Source organism: Schistocerca nitens, chromosome 9, assembly GCF_023898315.1.
Source record: "Schistocerca nitens isolate TAMUIC-IGC-003100 chromosome 9, iqSchNite1.1, whole genome shotgun sequence".
Taxonomy (NCBI): domain Eukaryota; kingdom Metazoa; phylum Arthropoda; class Insecta; order Orthoptera; family Acrididae; genus Schistocerca; species Schistocerca nitens.
This window is the reverse complement of record NC_064622.1, coordinates 325,728,526-325,750,454: the sequence shown is the minus strand read 5'-3', so window position 1 is coordinate 325,750,454 and position 21,929 is coordinate 325,728,526. Positions and strand designations below refer to the sequence as shown.

Below are 21,929 nucleotides of genomic sequence, written 5' to 3'. Positions count from 1 at the left end.
GCACGGCCGGCCCGCACGCGGGAGATCAGACAGTCTTGCTTGACCTTGCGGCGATGATGACACACGCTTTGCCCAACGACTCACCGTGCTTTTGTCCACTGCCAGATCACCGTAGACATTCTGCAAGCGCCTATGAATATCTGAGATGCCCTGGTTTTCCGCCAAAAGAAACTCGATCACTGCCCGTTGTTTGCAACGCACATCCGTTACAGACGCCATTTTAACAGCTCCGTGCAGGGCTGCCACCTGTCGGAAGTCAATGAAACTATACGAGACGAAGCGGGAATGTTTGAAAATATTCCACAAGAGATTTCCGGTTTTTTCAACCAAAATTGGCCGAGAAAAAAAATGTGTTGCATTACTTATTGAACTGCCCTCGTAGTAGTTTTCCTGGTTAGTAACAAACTAAGATACTTACAGAAGCAGAAATCTTTCTAGTTGTGCGTAATTTTAATTTACCACGATGAATTCGGTCGTGCGCTAAGTAAAGGTGACCGCTTACCATAGGAGTAGAGGGGTTAGTAGCGCGGCAACTGCAGATGTGAGAGGGGAAATCTGCTACTGTTTGTCTTCCAGTACTGAAAACTCACGGGAATGTGCGACTCGTACCGATCAGCTGCCATGGAATAAACTTTGACACGGAAATAACATGGTCTCTGAATACTCATTACAGTGATGGGCATATTCAAATGTTGCTCTTATCTGTGGCAAGGAAAATTAAATTAGTTAATACTGTTGAATACAATGCTGTGAGTAGAAGGAATTTGACATTTACATTATTTATCAAACTTTTATAATGGTGTCTCATATTGAGTAGTGCATATAAATACAAGAGCAAATCGTAAAACAATGACCACTTCATCACGCAATTACTCTGTGGCAACTGTTAGATCGCTGAGATTGGCAGCTATCTGAAACAGACCACAGTCGACACGAAGTGATCCGGATGGTACTGACTTTTAGCGACCAGTACTTGGAGAATGATGAGCAACTTATGCTGTCCTTACCTTAGCTAGATACTGGGGACTCATGACATATTTATGTAGGTTACCAATTAATAAACTGAGGTGACAAATGTTATGGGATAGCAGTGTGCATATATACAGATGGCAGTAGTATCGCGTACACGAGGCGCGAAAGGGCACTGCATTTTCGGAGCTGTCATTTGTACTCAGATGATTCATGTGAAAAGCTTTCCGACGTGATTACGGCCGCATAACGGGAAGTAACAGACTTTGAACGCGGCCCAGAGCGCCAAGAGTGTGCCGAGAATACGAAATTTGAGGCATTACCTCTCAATACGGGTGACGCAGTGGCCGACGGCTTTCACTTAACGACCGGGAGTTGCGGTGTTTGCGTGGAGTTGTTAGTGCTAACAGGCAAGCAACAATGCGTGTACTAACCGCAGTAATCAATGTGGGACGCACGACGAACGTGTCCGTTAGGACAGTGCGATCAAATTTGGCGTTAATGGTTTATGACAGCACACTATCGACGCGACTGCCTTTGCTAACAAGCACGACATTGCCTGCAGAGCCTCTCATGGGCTCGTGACCATATCGGTTGGACCCTAGACTGAAAAATCGTGGCCTGGTCAGATGAGTCCCGATTTAAAATTGTAAGAGCTGATGGTAGGGTTTGAGTGTGGCATAGACCCCATGAAGCTATGGACGCAAGTTGTCAGCAAGGCACTGTGCAAGGTGGTGGTGGCTTCGTAATGGTGTGGGCTGTGTTTCATTGGAATGGCTTGCGTCCTCAGGTCCAACTAAACCGATCATTGACTGAAAAATGAGTATGTTCGGCAACTTGGAGACCATTTGCAGCCATTCGTAGACTTCATGTTCACGAACAACCAGTAATCATTATGGATGACAATGTTCCTTGTCACTGGGCCTTAATTGTTGGCGATTGGTTTGAAGAATATCTGGATAATTCGAGTGAATGATTTGGCCACCCAGATCGTCCGACATGAATCCCATCGTACATTTACGGGACTTACTCGAGAGGTCAGTTCGTACACAAAATCCTGCACCGACAACATTTTCGGAATTGTGGACGACTATAGAGGCAGCATGAACCAATATTTTTGCAGGAGACTTCCAACGACTTGTTGAGTTCATGAGTTGCTGGACCACAACTGGAGAAAGGACCTCCGTCGCTATATTAGGAGGTATCGCACGACTTGTAATAGATCCGTACAAATGCGGCCCGAGATTTCGCAGGATTCTGGAACATATATTGTGTTCGAACATTATGAATTACCTCGAAGAAATCGGTCTATTGACACACAGTCAACATGGGTTTAGAAAACATCGTTCTTGTGAAACACAACTAGCTCTTTATTCGCATTAAGTGTTGAGTGCTATTGATAAGGGATTTCAGATCGATTCCATATCTCTTGATTTCCAGAGGGCTTTTGACACTGTACCACACAAGCGGCTTGTAGAGAAATTGCGTGCCTATACAATATCGTCCCAGTTATGTTACTGGATTTGTGACTTCCTGTCAGAGAGGTCACAGTTTGTAGTAACTGACGGAAACTCATAGAGTAAAACAGAAGTGATTTCTGGCGTTGCCCAAGGTAGTGTTTTAGGCCCTTTGCTGTTCCTTATCTATATAAACGATTTGGGATACAATCTGAGCAGCCGTCTTACGTTGTTTGCAGATGCCGCTGTCGTTTATCGAGTAATAAAGTCATCAGAAGATCAAAACAAACTGCAAAACGATTTAGAAAAGAATTGTGCGAAAATTGGCAGATGACCCTAAATAACGAAAAGTGTGAGGTCATCCACATGAGTGCTAAAAGGAACTCGTTAAACTTCTGTTACACGATAAATCAGTCAAATATAAAGGCCTTAAATTCAACTAAATACCTCAGAATTACAATTACGAACAACTTAAATTGGAAGGAACGCACAGAAAATGATGTGGGGGAAGGCTAACCAAAGACTGCGTTTTATTGGCAGGACACTTACAAAATGTAACAGATCTACTAATCAGATTGTCTACGCTACGCTTGTCCGTTCTCTTTTAGAATACTGCTGCGCGGTGTGGGATCCTTACCAGATAAGACTGACGGAGTGCATCGAAAAAGTTCAAAGAAGGGCAGCACGTTTTGTATTATCGCGAAATATGGGATAGAGTGTCACTGAAATGATACAGGATTTGGGCTAGACATCATTGAAAGAAAGGCGTTTTTCGTTGCGACGGAATCTTCTCACGAAATTCCAATCACCAACTGTTTCCTCCCATGCGAAAATATTTTGTTGACACCGACCTACATAGGAAGAAACGACCACCACGATAAAATAAGGGAAATCAAAGCTCGTAAGGAAAGATATAGGTGTTCGTTCTTTCCGCGCGCTACACGAGATTGGAATAATAAAGAATTGTGAAGGTGGTTCGATGACCCCTCTGCCAGGCACTTCATTGTGATTTGCATAGTATCCATGTAGATGTAGACACGATTAGTGGCTCTTGAGCAAAACAGTTTGACGACCACTGGATTAGGAGGAAGTCTACGGGCAATAAGTTGCATAATTTGTTTCACTAGCCTCCACACGGCGGATTCTATCCCCGGCCACGAGTGAGCTTCGCGCGATGCTGCGCAATCTCCTATAGACGACAGATGAGAAGGAGCGTTTCTAGGAGTGGTAGTACGGTACTTCATATTCATCCTGTCGTTCTGGTTTCATAATCCAGTCATTTGGTTGTATCACAATGACAATTATTGGCTACCTTCGTGGCGTTGATCTTTATTCTGTGTGTGTAGTGCATGAGAGCATCAAGTGAGGCGGACTAGCGATACTCACGTGGGGTAGTGGTCGATCTTCTCGCAGAAGGTGGCGCCCGGCTTGGCGCAGGACGGCGTCTTGCCGGGAGGCGCGGGCAGGAAGGGGTAGCTGCGGCAGCCGCCGTAGTGGTCGCACTGGGGGCTCGACGCCAGCGGGGTCGCCGCCAGCAGCACGCCCAAGACCTGCAACCGAGCCGGGCGCTGCACTACCTCGACACACCCTTTGCTTATGGAACAATTTTAATATACTGCAGAAGAAAAATGCGACACTCTTAAGGACAAGGACAAGGTAATTTTATTCACAAGTGAGATGCCGTTGTAGGACTGTACTGTACTGTACAGTAACGGCATGTTACAGTAAAGGGTGCCAAAGAGTGTTATCAGTACACAGTGTATCGCCCTCTAGCTGCAACACAGAGGTGTAGTCTTGCATGCAAACGATCGTAAATGTGCCGAATGGTATCCTGCAATAGATTGGCTCATGCGTCTTGCTCCTTTTGTTGCGGTTCGGCACTGGTTCGTACAGGCCCTCGAGAACGAGCAAGTTCTTGCTTAATCATGTTCCAACGTGTTCAATTGGCGACAGATCGGGTGATCTTCCTGGCCAGGGCACATCACGTAGAGCAAGTTGCGTCACAACAGCCGTATATGGGTGTGCATTGTCCTGCTGAAAAAGTACATCAGCTTCCTGCCGAAGAAATGGCAGTAGCATGGGGATAACACCATGTGCACTGGTTACTTTACTGTAGGGAATCACCAAATGCAACCGCGAGCTGTAACTAACGGTTCCCCACACCATGAGGTCTGGTGTGGGACTTACGGGTTGTTGGCGAATGCACTCTGGAACAGACAGCTCACCAGGTCTACGCCATATACGTGTACGTCCATCACTCGTTAACAGACAGAAGTACTCTCATCACTAAAGACGATACAGCACAATTCCACTCTCCAGTCAAATCTTTCACGTCATCAGATTTGCCATCCTTGGTGGTACGGTGGTGTCGCTGGTAATCCGACCAGAGATACAGTTGATCTTAAGCCTGCTGCAAGCACAAAGTTCCCAATGTTCGCTGATGACACAACAGGCGCAACGGGTGGTTGGGTTTCGTCCCTGGATGATGTTCGGTCGCCCACCGATTCTCGCACAGTGCGTCAGTCTTGAAGTGCGTCGGTATTACACGGAGGTCCAGAGCCTGATCTGCAGGTGTGAGATTGTTCTACAGACCGCTGTCGATGCAGCACTCTGTGCTAAACATGTGCAGCAATCCGCAGATACATCCATCCAGCTCCCGGAGGCCCGCAATGCGATCCTTATCAAATGGCTGAAGTTGTTCAACAGGAGTACGTACTTATTGGTGGGGCATGGTCGTACCCTCGGATGAATGCTGCAAACACTGTTCATTACTGCCTATAGACTCAAAACAGAGGGTGCAGATGGCTTCGTAAGCGCCTTCTGATCGCCGAAGACCGTCGCAAGTGAATCACTAACATAACAACCCTTCAGTATGCACATGTTATACCCTGGTGCCACTGAACACAGTACTTGAGAGTGTTATTTTTTTCCCGGTAGTTTATATCATTTCCTTGCCGCAATGTGCGCCAGCCCAGTCCGCTATTATACTGGCCACGACCAGTTTTTATTTGCAGGGTGAGGTTGTTTTATTTGGGCTGGTCTTTCCCAGAATTCTCCTAAATGGGTAATACTCTCATTTATCGTTCAGTAGTTTCTCGAGTTTGGCTTGTGGGTTCCAACATCACTGGCAGAGAAACTTACGAAAGTCTCCCAGAAGGGAGCAAGATACGAGAGCTCTATTAACGAGAGCAGGAAATGGTGAACGGAAATGTCTACGTGATGCTCCTAATTCTGACTGATTGTAAAGCCTCATAGTTAAATAACTTCGTGGAGCGGTTTGGAAGAGATCGGGGATCAGTCGGCAGTCCTCGTGGAGCGTTCAAGTAGTGTGCGCCCTGGGGTGAAAGTGGAGTTTCCATGGTTTATTTCAGAAGTGAAGGTGATCCCTCGTTGATCAGGAGGACGAGTTTACTGTTTAACGTCCCGTAGACATTGAGGTCATTAGATACAGAACACAACCTCGGATTAGGGAAGGATGAAAAGGGAAATTGGCCGTACCCTTTTAAAGGAACCATCCAGGCATTTGCCTGCAGCGGTTTAGGAAAATCACAGAAAACCTAAATCTGGATGGACGGACGCCGGTTTGAACCGTTGTCCACCCAAATGCGAGTCCAGTGTGCTAAACACTCTGCTGTCTCGCTCGGTCGTCCGTAATCAGTCTAGTTATGTCTTTCAGTGCAGAAAGCTGTGAGGGCGTTTCTCACATGTGGGTGTGGACTGCTCAACTGTTTTACCATTTTGGCGAGTGCTGTTTTTTGGTGAGTGTGCAGACGCTCAATAAGCGTCAAATGAAAGGCGAAACTCCAGCTTTCGATGACTACCAATCGTCGTCATAGTCGTGACTAAACCAAATTGCCAGCGTCGGGACAGCGTTTCCAGAATCCGCGGAGAGTGCTAGATATTCGAATATCTAGGAAACAAAGTAGTCGCAAGGCTGCACCACATTCACCGTCACATTTTAAAGATCTTAAAATCTGAAACTTTGTGGTACATTAAAACCGTGTGCCGCACCGCGAATCGAACCCGGGGCCTTTGCCTTTAGCGGCCAAGCGCTCTACCGAGTGAGCTACCCAAGCATTACCCACGACTCGTCCTCACAGTGGTGCTTTCCCCAATATCTCATATTCTAACATCCAAACTTCTCAGAAGTTCTCCTGTTCCCAGGCATTAGCTAAACCATATCTCTGCGATTTTCTTTCTTCCACGAGTCCTTGTTCTGGAAATTGGGAAGCTAGGAGATGAGATATTGGCGAAAGTAAAACTGTGAGAGTAGGGCGTGAGTAGTGCTTGTACAGCTCAATCAGTGGAGCACTTTCCCGAAAAAGGTACAGATTCTCGTTTCGACTCCCGGTCCGGCACACAGCTTTAATCTGCCAGGAAATTTCGTAACCGCACCATCCGCTGCAGAGCGAAAAACCCAATTAGGAAAATTTATTTATTAATGACCTTTTTATTCTGGAATGATCCCATCGTTTCCTGTTTTTAATTGTTGGATGTAACCAAATTCTCTTATGACTTACTTTGGAGTATCAACGAGTGATGTAGTTTTCCTAAACGTCTTAAGATAAATGCTGCAAAGATTCCTGTCAACAAGCGCCAAGCGATTTCTTTTGCCATCCTTACCCAGCCTAGTTAATTCTACGTCCTCAAGGTCCCCGATGATGAGAAGATGTTACCTCTCAACATATCTACTTTGCAACATGAATCTTAAGTTTTTCGCAGAATGACTGGAACAAAATGCCTTCTAATTAGTGATCACGCTTTGCAGACTATAGGAAAAAGCTACTCTCTGAAAATGTATGCTAAAGCTGTGGTATAAAGTCCAGATTAAATCGAAAAGTACAGCTGCAGTACGTAGCAGTGGACAACACTGATACCAGGGCGTTTTGTAAGCCTGATGATACGTCTTCCACCGTATGCGTTAAATAATGTACCTGAAAAGTTTTCCTTCGGGCATTGTCCGAAGAGACCGAATTTGTTGCGAGTATGAAACCCGTCACTGCGGTTTAGCACTCTCAGCTGCAAATGCTTGCGCTGACTACAAGTTGCGGTTTGCGGTTAACCCACCAGTAAGCTACACGGGATGGGGTCTTTGTAGTCTGATCACTTTGCTGTTCTCAACAAGAGAAAGAAAAAACCGAATAGTTCCAACGATTATTAACGTATAATTGAGATTTCATAGCAGTCTGCTCAAACTGCTGAGCGGAAACCAGCGGCGCTGCAAGCCGGTTTTGTATACAGGTTATTTAGAAAAAAAGTATCCGAAGTTCTTGCATAAGAAAGTGCTGGTCAAAGCAGTTGTAAATTTTACTTCAGTCTAGAGCTGTGCAGACAGCCAGAGGACGGAAATCTTGCGCCATGGGGCAGAGTGTTATGGTAGTTCAAATATATAGGGAAAGTAAATTTCTGGAGGGCGACATCACTAACACCGTCCGACCAATCATACAGAAATCATGGTGTCGCAGTTATTTTCATTTTGCTTTATTAATGACTCTTTTACTCTGAAATATGTTAAATTGACTGATATAACGGTAAACATGTATGCTGTTGGTAAATTTTGGAATTGTTGTACATCTATGGTAGGACCTTTTGGTCTGTTAATCAGTTGAAAGAATAAGACGGAAGCAGGCGTCAGGAAATGTCAAGCGATGCCATTAGGATTTCGAGTGCTCTTTGTCGTAAAGTTATATGTGTGATGGTGACGGCGTCTTGAAGGAATGGCGTTCATTTTCCAGCAACGTAGAACAAAAAGTGAAAGGAGCGTGTGTGAAAAAGTGCTAGGGTCTTATCGAATTTTTGTATCCGCGGCGGAGACAGAAAAGGTCGCAGTTCCGGGTTCTGTTAGCGGCTTACAGGAATAATTCCGTCACGTGTATTTGAAAATGCCTGTTATATTATTGGCAGCTGGCCCAAGCAATGATTTTCGGTCTACAACGATTCTTTTGCAGATGCAGTATTGCCTTTTCGGAAACATAACAAACACCCCTTAATTTGATGAATGAAAATCAAGCAAAGTGCGCGAAATGAAAGGTGGGTTGCGGAACTAATGATCAGAATGAAAAAAATGAATGCAAATCTGCAATTCTTCTAAGAATTAGTTTTCGCGACGAAATTTTTATTTTGTGTGTTACTGGACGATCAGTGTATAAATCATTTACAAGTATGTTGTACGTTGCTCCTGATAGGTCTCTGACTGCAGAATAAGAGCACACTTAAGAAGCTCAAGAATCTTCCGAAGTTGAAGACGAAATTATCGGAAAAGCTATTAGTTCTACGGATTCATCTTTTGCGGGGAGTTCTTTGTCTAACATTCCTTTACTGCAATTGCGCCCCCACCTAAAACATGTTTTTCTGTTTGTATTTACTTGTTTCTAATTGTTTGCATGCGTGCAAGACTGCGTATGTTTGTTTGCGTTTTCTTGAGCCAATATACTGATAACTTCTTTTTTTTCCGTGGCGTACTCCATCAGGCATACGGTAGGCAGCACAGAGGAATGTGCCTCCCATCCCCAAGAAGTCGAGAGCTCGCAAGAAAAATGTGTTTGGGGGATGTGACTGTGAAGGCGGAACCAGTGTGTAGATGGGCAAACGAGCAGGAGTGTAAACTGTAGACATTTACCACAAGGAACTTTCACTTATTTTGCGTTTTGTTTTTCATAATTGTGTGAACAGTGTAGCCATAAGAATCCATTAACAACAATGACAAATATTAAAATCGCTATAAAATGTCATTTTTTGGTGTGAGCTTCCCAACTGCGTGTTACTGAGGACGTTGAGATCCAGGAATGTGAGAAAACAAGTACCTGTGACTACAAAATTCGTGACCGACGTAGCGCAAAACCTACAAGTAACTTCTTCCACCACCGGTTGGACAGTTTAAGGATGTTTTAGGAGCCTTATCTGTGAGCGTGGACAAAAATACGATTGCGTAATGGTGGACAACTTCAGGTCTGTATTCGCGACTGACAAAAATGGTCTCGATTAAACCCGCCCATCGTCCGATTGCAAACTGTACAGCGCGATGCTGGGACCCGTGAAGAACTGAAACTTCCTGCCACGTTAAAGTTGTTTACTGAACCTTGTCTTTTGCGGACAATGCTTTAACCTTCTGAACTATGTAAGCACGACACACGGGATATGCTGACAGTTTTACATCTACCAAACTTCAAGAACCTCTCTTGGGGACCAAGGTCTCTGAGAACGAAGGGTATTACGGAAAAATTTCTTATCTATAGCCTTTGCAGACGAATCTTTCTCTCTGAAGCGGAGTGTGCACTGTTTTGTACTTTCTCGCCAAACCTGGACTCGAATTGGGAACTTCGTCTTTCACATGGGTGAGCACTGAATTGTACCGAAGACGTAGCAAGATAGGCCCCCGCAAAGAGCGTAGGTACAGAGGGGGAGCAATAAACTTAGAGAGAGAGAGAAAAAAGACTGTAAGAACTAACTAGCAGTACGTGAATTCTTCTACCTCCTGCCTCCGAGAAGAAGCCATTCCCTTGGCCCACGATTATAAAAACACGCTGCTGTCGCCGTCTCATTGCTCCACTCTTATTTCATCCAAGCATTCTGTTTCTGGCTAGTGTTGCTACCTCAAATTTGTTCTAATTTTGAGTGCGTTCGAAGGCGATCCATGCAGGCTGAGGAAGGGGGAGGGAGGGGGGCTTATAGATCCTGAACAGTTGATCAGATGGTGTACAGAACATGCTACGGACAGATCCGTGTGGAGGATTATGCAACTGTCCGGACTTTTTATTTGTCTGGATAAATTTGATTGGCAACAGATTTTAATAAACTTTATTTAAAATCTACTAAATGGACACTGACACGTAGGTACTTTTGTTCGTTTTATATTACAGGAATGGTAGCAAACACGGTTAAACGCTCTCCAATAAACGTCATATTTTCTACACTTCATGATTGAGAGCAATAAGAAGGCACCGACAATCGACATGAACGTCTCTATAACGCGCTTTCACAAATCCTTGTTACTTTCCTAGGTAATTTACATCGTAGCTGTTGATCCGTACGAGGCTCACGCGTGCTGATCTTTAAGGCTGTCTTATCGTCGACCGACTGTATGTGGCCAGAAAATAATACGATTTTAGCAGAATGTCCGGGGATTTCGAAGTCTGTGTCCGGCTTCGGCAACTTAAGTGATGTCAGGCATACGTTTGACCCAAGGTTTTTTTCCGATTTCTAGCAAGTGAGGACTGGAGCAGGTCGCCACGTTTGAGGAAGCAAGTGAAAACGATAGCGAGGATACGTGACTTCCTCCAGCCAGTACTTTTGCTGCTGCCAAGATTTGGTTTGTACGATCTCCCGTGTAAATAAAAAAGGAATTAAAAAATTAATGTTCTCTGAATAATTAATAAATTACGGGAATTATTAGCAGTTGTACGTACAGATACCATTTTCATCTTACAATAATTTGAACCCTCATGTAAACAAATGAATGCTCTGCATTGTTCATTGCCTGCATTGCTCAAGCATCTGGTGTTGCAAGATCATAGGTCCTTTTTTAAAAATTTCTCTCGTGCTTGGAATTCTGGCATATACTAAAGCACCGAAAGCCTTAAGTTTAATTTGCTGATCACTGTGCTAAATGTTTAAGCCATGTCGTTCTTGTATCAAATCCCACTGGTTGGTCGGCTTCGCTGCGCCTGCCAGTCGTGTCCGTATGAACGTGTCGCTCGTACGCCAGTATCTGATCGCATAACAAAATTGAAGAAAGATTGTTTTTAGGGTTTCGGTGATGGGGGAGACACATTTGACAGTTCTTCGAGATGCGTAGGATCACTTCCATACGGCTCTGCTCCGAAGCATGTTCTGTATACTATCGGATGAAAAGCACATGGACACCCCTATGTGATGCGGAATGGATAGTTGGACCCGGCCAGTATAAAACAAGTCGGTAAACATTCTGTTGTCAGTAAAGGAACAGTAACAGCAGAATGGTGAATCAGGAAAGCTCAGTGACATCGAACGTGAACTAACCACCGGATTTCACCGGAGTAACAAATCCATCAGGGACTTCAGCCTTTCTAAAGCGGGCCAAGTCGACTGCTGACGATGTGATTATGAAGTGGGAATGCGAAGGAGGAACCATAGGTAAACCAAGAACAGGTAGACCACATGTGCCGACGGACAGGGAATGTAGACCATTCTGGAGGGTGGCTGCAAAAAATCAGAGGAAGGAGCCAGTCCTGAGTTCCAACGTGCTATCTGCAGTCGCGAAAGTGCTATTACTATTCGTAGGTAGTTAAAAAGAAAGGGGTCCAGTGGTCGAGCAGCTCCTTGTAAGCCACACGTTTCTGTAGTCGGTGCTAAGCGATGCTTGAGGCAGTGTAAAGAGCCGATGCCACTAGGCAGTGAAAGACAGCAGTGGTTTGGGTTCATGCATGAAACATGCTATAGCTTGTGGTAAGCCAATGCAAGGCAATGGGAGAGGCGGAGCCCTCGACACGCTGCCATCATGTGTGGTGCCAAGAGTGAAGTATGGAGGAGGTGGCGGTACGGTATGCGAATGTTGTTCGTGGCTAGGGAATGGTCCCCTTGCTGCGCTTAAGAAAACGATAAATGCAGAAGGATATGGTCACATTTTATAGTATTGTATGCTGCGTAGAGTAGAGGAATATTTCGGAGACTATGATTGTATCAGAATGACATTGGACCCTATCATAAAGCAGCATGTTTGAGGCAATGCTTTGTGGACAGTAACATTTTTGAAATGGACTGGTCTACTCGGAGTCCCAACCCTAACCAAATGGGACAACTTGAGATGAGTTGAAGCATTAACTTGGCTCCAGAACCCAGCTTGCAACATCAGTGCCTCCTCCGGTATTGGTCTTGAGGAGCAATGGGCTGCAGTCTTCCACAGACATTCAGACACATCATTGTAAGCATCCCAAGCAGAGTACAAGCCGTCAGGAAGGCAAAGTGTGTCCGAATACTTTTGGTCAGGCGGTGTATGTGTTATACTGGTAAACCGTTTCTGGTTGTTGGCGGGAAAATGCACTTGATAAATGGAAACGCTCTCAGGGCAGTCGAAGTGAGCAGCGCGCCTGGGATCCGCTTTCGCCGGAAGCGGAGGGTAGAGGCATGCACTCCGCCACGCGCCGGCTGGCAAAGACAAGAGTGCCGCGGGCTGAACTACCGGCGGTCTGTCAGCAGCATACCTGCGCGAGTCCGAGAGCTGCGATAAGGACACGGCGCTCCCAGCGAGGCCGGGCCCGTGCCGTACCCTTCACTCTTACACCGCACGGCGTAAATGGACCGGCAAGCCGAAGGAGACAAAATGCCAGGTCCGTCCGGAATGCAGGCCGGACAACAGCCTGTCCGTTGCACTGATCGCCCCAGGCACTGTTCGTCACAGACTTTAAGCTTTCCTCCTCTGCCGTACTGAACGGCTAGATTTCTACGTCTACATCTGCACTGATCAGCCAGAATATTATGACCACCTACCTAATAGGTGGTATGTCCACCTTTGGCACGGATGAAAGCGGCGACACGTAGTGGCATGGAAGTAGTGAGGCCTTGGTAGGTCGCTGAAAGGAAATGGCACCACATCTGCACATACAAGTCACCTAATTCCCGTAAATTCTGGGGAGAGGGCGATGAGCTCTGATGCCACTTTCAGTCAGATGTATTCGATTGGGTTCAGATCTGGGAGTTGGGGGGGGGGGGCAACATATCAATTGGAACTTGCCACTGTGTTCCTCGAACCACACCATCACAGTCCTGGCCTTGTGACATGGCGCATTATTTTACTGAAAAATGCCTCTGCTGTCGGGAAACATGATCGTCATGTGGTCTAGTGTACGATACTTCTTGGCCGTTGTGGTGCCTTTTACAGGCTCCACTGGATCCATGGATGCCCACGTGAATGATCTCCAGAGCATCATGGAGCCGCCGTCAGCTTGTCTCCGTCTCACCGTACATGTGGCAAGGATCTGTTACCCTGGAAAACGACGGATTCGTTCCCTCCCACCGGCATGATGAAGAGCGTATCGGGATTTATCAGACCATGCAACGCTCGATCACTGCGCCAACGTCCAGTGCCGACGGTCATATGCCCATTTCAGTCGTAGCTGCCGATGTCTTCGTGTTAACATTGACACATGCATGGGTTGACGGCTGTGGAGGTCTATCGTTAGGAGTATGCGGTGCACCTTGTGTTCAGACACACTTATACTCCGCCCAGCATTAAAGTCTGATGTTATTTCCGCCACAGTTCGCCGCCTGTCCTGTTTCGCCAGTTCGCCCAGCCTGCGACGTCCGACGTCTGTGATGGGGGGTGGCCGCCCTACCCCCACGTCTGGGCGTGGTTTCACCTTGGTTTCGCCACGTGTTGACACTCACCAAGCACTCCTCGAACACTCGACAGGTCGTGCAGTTTCCAAACGTTCGTGCGGAGCCTCCGGTTCATCAGAATCTGCCCTCGGTCAAATTCAAATAGATCGCGGACCTTCCCAGTTTTACACACGGACATCGCACTCACTGACGCTACGTACACTGTGCGTGTGTCTGACTAGCAGTCATTCCTCACCAGGTGACCCTGCTATCGCCTGGACGAGTTTTCTGGCAAATAAAATAATTTTCTCCGTTTAATAACAGCCATTATGAAAATTTTTTCTCATTTACGGGTCTCACAAAGAACTAATGAACCAGCCAGTACCAACCGCCCGCTTAGACTCATGACGTACGTAAAATGGCGGACATAAACCACTCATTGAAATCCGACATGTATAATTATGCGTCATAATTAGAATCAACATTATTCCACATCACATCATATTTATTGGCTTCGCCGATTGAAAACCACTGACGCTTTTCAACCTAACCTAGATCTCAGACTTCGCTACCGATCAAATTGTCATCCACTACAATCTAAATTTAAAACAATATAATGATGAACTAATATTGTCAGTGGTATGTTCTGTCTCAATTTGTGCGAGTATGACATAACATGAAACAGCATCATTACTACGCAGGAGAAAGCCATCATTACTACGCAGGAGAAAGCCCACGCCCGTTATCGGAAGATTCAACGTACTCTCTATCAGTTTACCCTATTGCCGGGCCCAGTGTAGGAATATTATGTTACAGACAGTCTAGCACACTGAAACCTAATTTCCTGCGTTAGAAAGATGCTGGGCTAAGGAAGACAAATTTCCGTTGATGTGATAGGTATCTGGAGATTGTTCGCAAAATGGTTCAAATGGCTCTGAGCACTATGGGACTTAGCATCTGTGGTCATCAGTCCCCTAGAACTTAGAACTACTTAAACCTAACTAACCTAAGGACATCACACACATCCATGCCCGAGGCAGGATTCGAACCTGCGGCCGTAGCGGTCACCCGGTTCCAGACTGGAGCGCCTAGAACCGCACGGCCACACCGGCCGGCGATTGTTCGCAGTAATGGTCGTGGGTCATTGGTCTCATAGGAAACATCCTAGGCTTTGTAGGTGCAAACAGATATAGCTATTTTATATAGGTAGCTGTTTGCTACAGTGACAGCATTTGCTGTGCTTTCATTTGAAGAAAGTCATAGTGGAGTAGCTCACAGAATTTCCTTGTTGACCATCAAAACATCGGGTAAATCTTAACATAAACGTAAGTTTATGTACAGCAGTACGGAAAAAGGCATGTGCGCATGACTGAATTGTACATGTGTTTGTCGTGTCACACTGTAAGACATTCTTTCATACGTACCGAATACTGCGGGAGCAACGATTTACTGGCGTACATTTGATTCATGTCTGAAAATTGAATTGCAGGTGTTCCATAAGTTTCCAGTCAGCTCATTTCATCCATCAGAACCTTGCGTAATGCAATTGTAGAATGGAGCAAAAGTGCTAGAATCCCCAAATAAGAGAGTCTCTCGGAACTTCCCCTAAGAACATTAGCGACCTGCATGTCACTGTTTTGCGAAACGTATATCCCACTAAATAAATAAAGAAGTGAAGGTGAATGTAAAATTCTTTCCCAAATTTCTCCCGGCCATCCAGTTCTAGTATTCCTTTCAGTATTCCATTCGTTGTAACCTAATCCGCCAAAAATGTCGGCGGGGTGACAGTATCTGTGGATAGTGTTGCGAATAATGCCCAGATTATTTGGTTCTGCAGCTGCAGAGCTGGCGGCCATGTCTGCTGCTCTTGAGCACATCCGCTCATGCCCTGGCTCGTTATTTCTGCAGTGTACTGACTCATTGAGCAGCCTAATGCTATCAACCAGTGCTACCCTCGCCATCCTCTGGTAGCGTCCATCCAGGAGTCCATCTATGCTCTGGAACAGTCCCGCCGTTCCGTGCTGTTTGTGTGGACCCCAGGACACGTCGGAATCCCCGGCAACGAACTTGCCGACGGAATGGCCAAACAGGCGACGCAGAAACCGCTTCTGGAGATAGGCATCTCCGAAGCTGACCTGCGTTCTGTCTTACGCCGCAGGGTTTTCAGGCTTTGGGAGACGGAATGGCACAACAGTAAGCATAACAAGCTGCGTATCATTAAGGAGACGACGAATGTGTGGCAGTCTTCCATGCGGTTCTCTCGCAGGGAATCAGTTGTCCTCTGCCGGCTCCGCATTGGCCATACATGGCTAACGCATGGTCACCTGCTCCGTCGCGAGGACTCACCTCTGTGTCGCTGTGACTCCCAAATGACAGTCGTCCACCTCTTGCTAGACTGCCCACTTGTAGCCGCTCTTTGGCGGACTTACCTTCGGTGTTGAGCGGTGTGGGATGTCTTATGGGGTTAGTATAATTATATATGTTACTAGCTTCGACCGTGGCGTTACCCATGGTTAAACCGTTATTTATAAATAGATGTTAATGCCGAAACTCACTATTCACGCATATGCACTGTCAGAAAAGCCATCCCTTGTTGTATTTTAAAAGTACATTATAGGTAAAGCGTATTTACAAAATCATCTACATACAGGTATGTGAAAAGCTGTACTTATTCTGATGATAGAAAACTGAAACATGCGTTATTTTTCTACGTAACCTCCCTGGACTTCAATGCAGTTTTCCCGACGTTTTACAAGTTTTTTTATTTCATCAGAAAATACGTTTATCGGTTGCATCTGTAACCAATTTTGCACCGCAGCAATGACGTCTTCATCACTTTCAAATCTTCTTCCCTGTAGTGCTTCCGTTAAGGGTCCAAACATGTGAAAATCGCTTGGAGCCAGGTCTGGACTGTTCGGTGGATGTTCCAGCACCTCGAATCTCAACACCTTTATTGCGTCGGATGTCCGTTTGGCAGAATGTGGGTGAGCGTTATCTTGCTGCAGGATGACACCTCTTCACAATTTTCCACGACGTTTGGATCTGATTGCAGGTTTTAGTGTCGTACGCAACACATCACATCCACCATACAATACAGACCTGGCTATAAAGCCTCGTTTACGCTGGGGCGACGTCTTGCAACATTGTGGTATGCTATGGAAATGTGGCGTACGTTGTCCTGCCATTTAGTTCTAAATGTTTTGAAATGCTTAACTACTACATAACACTTTTTCAAAATTAATAAGCAAACATATTAATAGTATTAATAGTAAACTTTCAGTGTTCGGCTCCACAAATTTAAATTATATGTAAAGTCTTACTCCAGTGCGTGGGAAATAAACATCCCAGGTTGGGATGCATAAACTAAAACCAGAGGAGGGGATGGTCTGATGCAGAGGGGGTAAATCCCCCCCATCCCTCCCTGCAAATCGCACACTGGTGTTGAGTGACGATGCCTCAGCAGCAGCTTTAGTTTTAAGTTTTATCCGTGAGAGTGGGTTTTATACTTCGATGTAGATTTTAGTGCATGTTCTTTGTCCCTCTGTGTCCTCCACCCTAGCGCTTTTCGGGTGGAAATTTTAATGTGTTGCAGAATGGCTGGCTTCTCCTTTTTATCCTCGTGGTCGGCCTGCCACTGTAATCTGCTTTTTTGTTTCACTCTCTTCTGTTTCTAGCCTCTCTGTTGTTTTCTTGTCCTCTTTTGTTCCTTTTAGGGTTAGTTGATTTTCCTTCGTTCTTGTGGTTTTTCCTTTTTGTGTTATATGTCTCGTTCGTTTTATTCTCACAATTGGGGCATTGTTTTATTAGGAACAAGGGACCGATGACCTCGTAGTTTGGTCTCTTGACCCCCTCTTTTAAACCAACCAACCAACCAACCTTCTGCAGCTGCCGCTCGTATCTACTATGTACTATCGCTTTTTCTGCTCCTTCGTGTCAGGTAAGTAGGTACTAGTTAAAGCTGAAAATCGTAGGTATTAAAGAAATACGTTACTTTCCACCATAAATCCAAGTGCTGTCACGAAATATGAAAGGCAGGATGTTTCATTGAGTAAAGCAATGGAAGTAAGCCTGTACTCCAGCGCTATTGATCTTGTCTAGCTCTTTTGTTTTTACTTTCATTATCGATTCGATCAATTTTCTCAAGGTGGAAAAATTGGATGCCTCCGACTGTAGAATTAGGCAATTCCAAGTATTAACGTTCCTACTGTACTTACCACGTTCATCTCTTCTACGTTACCGCACACGTGAAAACTCGTCTAAGACGCGGTCGTTAATAGACAGGAAACATTTACACAGTAGTGTCCTGACACGGGCTTACACTACGGCGAAGCACAGACAAACACATTTTTTGACGGTAGAGTAGGGATTTTACATTACGGTAATATTCCACCCTTTTCTTCATACTTTAGCAATAAGAAAAGCACACTGTTCTCGAATTATCATACGAAACTGAATTTGTTCTTGTCGATTAACCGTATTGTTGTTATATTGCTCAGTTTGCTATTGAGAGGCCAAGGATAGAAGAAAGAGAGAGATATTTACAAAAATTTGCGCTACAGAGCACAGAGTTTCTTCCTTCATGTTCTTAAAATATTGTTATTGTTAAAATTATTGTTAGAGGATTCTGGGAGCTCGATGTTTGGTCCTCAACGCCTCTGCCGTTGAAACATGCATACGTGACTGTAATAGTAGTGAATACGTATTACATAAAGTCGGAGATTTGTAGCACGTATTTACAATAGATTTAATAACATTAAGAATCCTCCTCATTTACGATTTACAATCAATTACGTCAAGGTTACAATGAAATGAGAAATGAAGAAATGTCAGAGTTTAATGTATATTTGACTTGGAACTCGCTGGAAACGTAGCACTAGCGCGAAAGTACGAGATTACAGCATTAGTGGTTAGCATTTTCATCACGACACAATGTTTAAATGATCAGGGCTAATGCTAAGAAATAATCTGCAATGGAAAGAACGCTTGAAAACTGTAGCAAGGAAGCCGAATGGTGAACTTTGATCTGTTGGAACTGTTCTGGGAAAACGCAAGGCATTTGTAAAAGAAATTGCAACAAAGACGCTGCTGCGACCAATTCTAGAACACCGTTCCACCGTTTGGAGTCTTTATCAGGGACACATGACAGCGGACACTAGAGGAATTCAAAGACGAGCTGCTGAGGTCGTATAGCCGACCAGTGTGGCCGAGCGGTTCTAGGCGCGTCAGTCTGGAACCGCGCGACCGCTACGGTCGCAGGTTCGAATCCTGTCTCCGGCATGGATGTGTGTGATGTCCTTAGGTTAGTTAGATTTAAGTAGTTCTAAGTTCTAGGGGACTGATGACCCCGGATGTTAAGTCCCATAGTGCTCAGAGCCATTTGAACCATTTTTTTTTTTGCTGAGGTCGTAGCAGATCGGAATATCGTATGTGAAAGTGGAACAGAGGTGCTCGGAAAGCTTAGTTGAGAATAGTTGGAAGAAGGGAACATTTTTCTTGCGAAACCCTGTTGGCTACATTTACAGAACCGTATTCCAGGAAGACTGCGAGAGTTCTGTTGGCACTATTGTATGTCTTGCTTAGGACTACTGCGGATAAGGTAAGCGAGATTAGAATCAAATGAGAAGTCATTTTATACTATTTCAATATGAGAAGGAACAATCTATATAGAAAGTTTGAAAAAAAATGTATATTCCTTCAGAAGGTAGTATTGGTCAAAACTAGAAAAAAAAAGTTCCTATCAAGTATATTTCCAGAAACCAATATCTGTTGACATATGAGCCGCTGAAGAACCGCAGTTCACAGCCTGCATTTTATTTACAGATGAGTCACAATTCACAAGAGACGGCTGTTACCACAATGCCCACGTGTGGGTAGGTGCAGATTATTGAGCAGTAACGGAGTTGGGAATAAGCATCACTTCAGTATCACTGTGTTGGTAGGGACTGTCGGTGAGAGATCCGTATAGCCATACACTTTGCCAAGGAGATTAACAGGTGCTGTCTACATCGATTTCTGGGTGATGAATTACTAGCGCTATTGGAGAATGTTACTCTAGCAGAAAGACAATGACTATGAATTTTGCTCGACTGGACACCACTGCATCTTTTACGTATCGTGCCACAGTACCTCTCCGCTACGTTTCACGAGCGATGGTTGGTTAGAAGCTCCCCTAGCATGGTCTCCCGGTTCACCGGACCTAAATCCGTTGGATTTCTGCTTATGGGGACGTGTAAAGATATCGGTGTATGGCCAACTCATCGACGTTACAGTAGCGTGTGGGAATGCATGTAACGCAAACTGAATGGAGTCAGGTGTATTTGAAACAGCGGGTCATTCTCCGCGAAGAAAGATACGTCAAGATGCGTGGTAACTATACGCAGCTCTGCTTATAGTTTCTGCTTCTATGTAGCGACAGATGGGAATGAGGGACAGATTGGCCCATATCTCAATACATATTGGCTTCCGGACACATCATTGTAGGAACTTTTCTTCAAGCTACAGTGCCTTAGTAAGACATTTTTCACTCTGTACCTGACGCTGCTCGATACATACGTTTCTCCACATTTCCTCATATATACTCTTGCTTTTGCAAAGTATACTGCGCTTCAATTCGGGCGCGCGCGCGCGCGCGCGTGTGTGTGTGTGTGTGTGTGTGTGTGTGTGTGCGCCCCCCGTCTGTGTCGTGTATTAACCTCCTCGATAAAAATGCAGACAGCTGCTAGCCTTTCTGCGTAGTCATTCAAGGAGAAAGCCGATGATGTACGAATAATCGTGGCCCGATGCCGGAGATAAAGCCGTTATTCACGAGGACTTATTCGGAAAGAACTTCTGAGAACCTCTGCGCGTAGAAACTCTTGGTAATTCCAATTTACAAAGTACACAGCACATCTGTTGTATATCTGTCCCCCTTCTGTAGATCTTTGTAACAGTGAGATAATATTTTTTCTTCGATAAATTTCTTTCAGAGCAATTTTCTCAGTCATGACGGAATACCGGCACTGTGGACTGTCTGGATATCCGACTGTAAGACTTACGGTTGCTTACTCTTCCACACTGGCTGCCACTTTTCGATCTTTCCTCGGTAAAATAATCGGCTGTATGAGTAATTATCACATAACGGTGATGTAATTTTGCTGGAGCGCTCATGTCATCCCTGTCGAATACAGTTTTTTTTGTTTTCGTACGAAATGAACGTCCCATGGACGAAAACCAGCTGAGGACCGAGAGGACCAATGACAGCTTTGTACAATGAACCGTTCCGAAACTCATTTCAATTGCGAATTTTCAGACTTAATTTTTTTTCTAGGAAATGGCTGGGAACGTAGATCCGACTATTAGCTGAGCGAAACATTACCTCTGCTTTTCCTCTTTGATGATGATGATGATATCTCTGTTAAATAATGGCTACTGTTTCATCTTGAGCACTAAAAACCATATATTTTTAGAGATACGGTGAAACTATGGCCACTCACAATTTCATCTTCTCAGAACTTTATTTTATCATACCGTTTTTGGATCTGAACTTATTCTTCGATGGCAGCGTATATTTTTGTGAGGAATATATAATGTAACAAATGTTACATAACTCAATTTAACCCTAAAAATAACCAAATACGGCCCCCATAGATATAATGAATGGTGGAAAGAAAGAAAAACAGGCGATTACAACCACCAACACCTGACATTCTAGGATAAAATAAACGTTTATCAGATTTAGAGATCGACTATGACGGGAGGCACAGGACCGCACGAGTTTTGGTTACCGCCGCAGACTGTCATCCCTCATTCTCCAAAGGCTTTTTAACTTCTCTGGTTTTGCACTAACAACTAGTTGTGATTGCTGTCCGCAGAAAGGCATCCTTGAGAGACGATGTAACAATTCTTAGTGAAGTAATGCCCCTGTTGTACAAACAGGAAGCTGGAACTTTAGGTCATGACAACGAATAGCTGACAAGACTGGAAAATGTTGAAAATGCAATGAACATCAAACAAGTTCCCAAATCGCACAGTCTGTCAGCGGCAACTACGTAATAGCAGCGCCAGATGAAATAGTAACATTACAGTTACTGATTGCTGTGACTATTCGAAAATAAACATTATTTCACAGACACTGGGGTTACGGAACACGTAGATATTGAAAAAAATGTTTGATTTCTTCATTACCTATCTTTTTCCATATGCCCGTTGCAATGTATGTTCATCACAGAGGAG

The 21,929-nt window shown here is 44.8% G+C and overlaps 1 protein-coding gene across 3 annotated transcripts in view; it reads right to left on the bottom strand.

The window, feature by feature from the left end:
- The window catches only part of LOC126203043 (protein spaetzle 5-like), a 326,834-nt gene that overhangs the window by 110,689 nt on the left and 194,216 nt on the right, over positions 1 to 21,929 (bottom strand). For all 3 annotated transcript variants that reach the window (XM_049937281.1, XM_049937283.1, XM_049937282.1), the window contains exon 2: positions 3,813 to 3,976. In XM_049937281.1, coding sequence (XP_049793238.1) covers positions 3,813 to 3,976 — 164 coding nt within the window. The remainder of the gene's footprint in view (positions 1 to 3,812; positions 3,977 to 21,929) is intronic.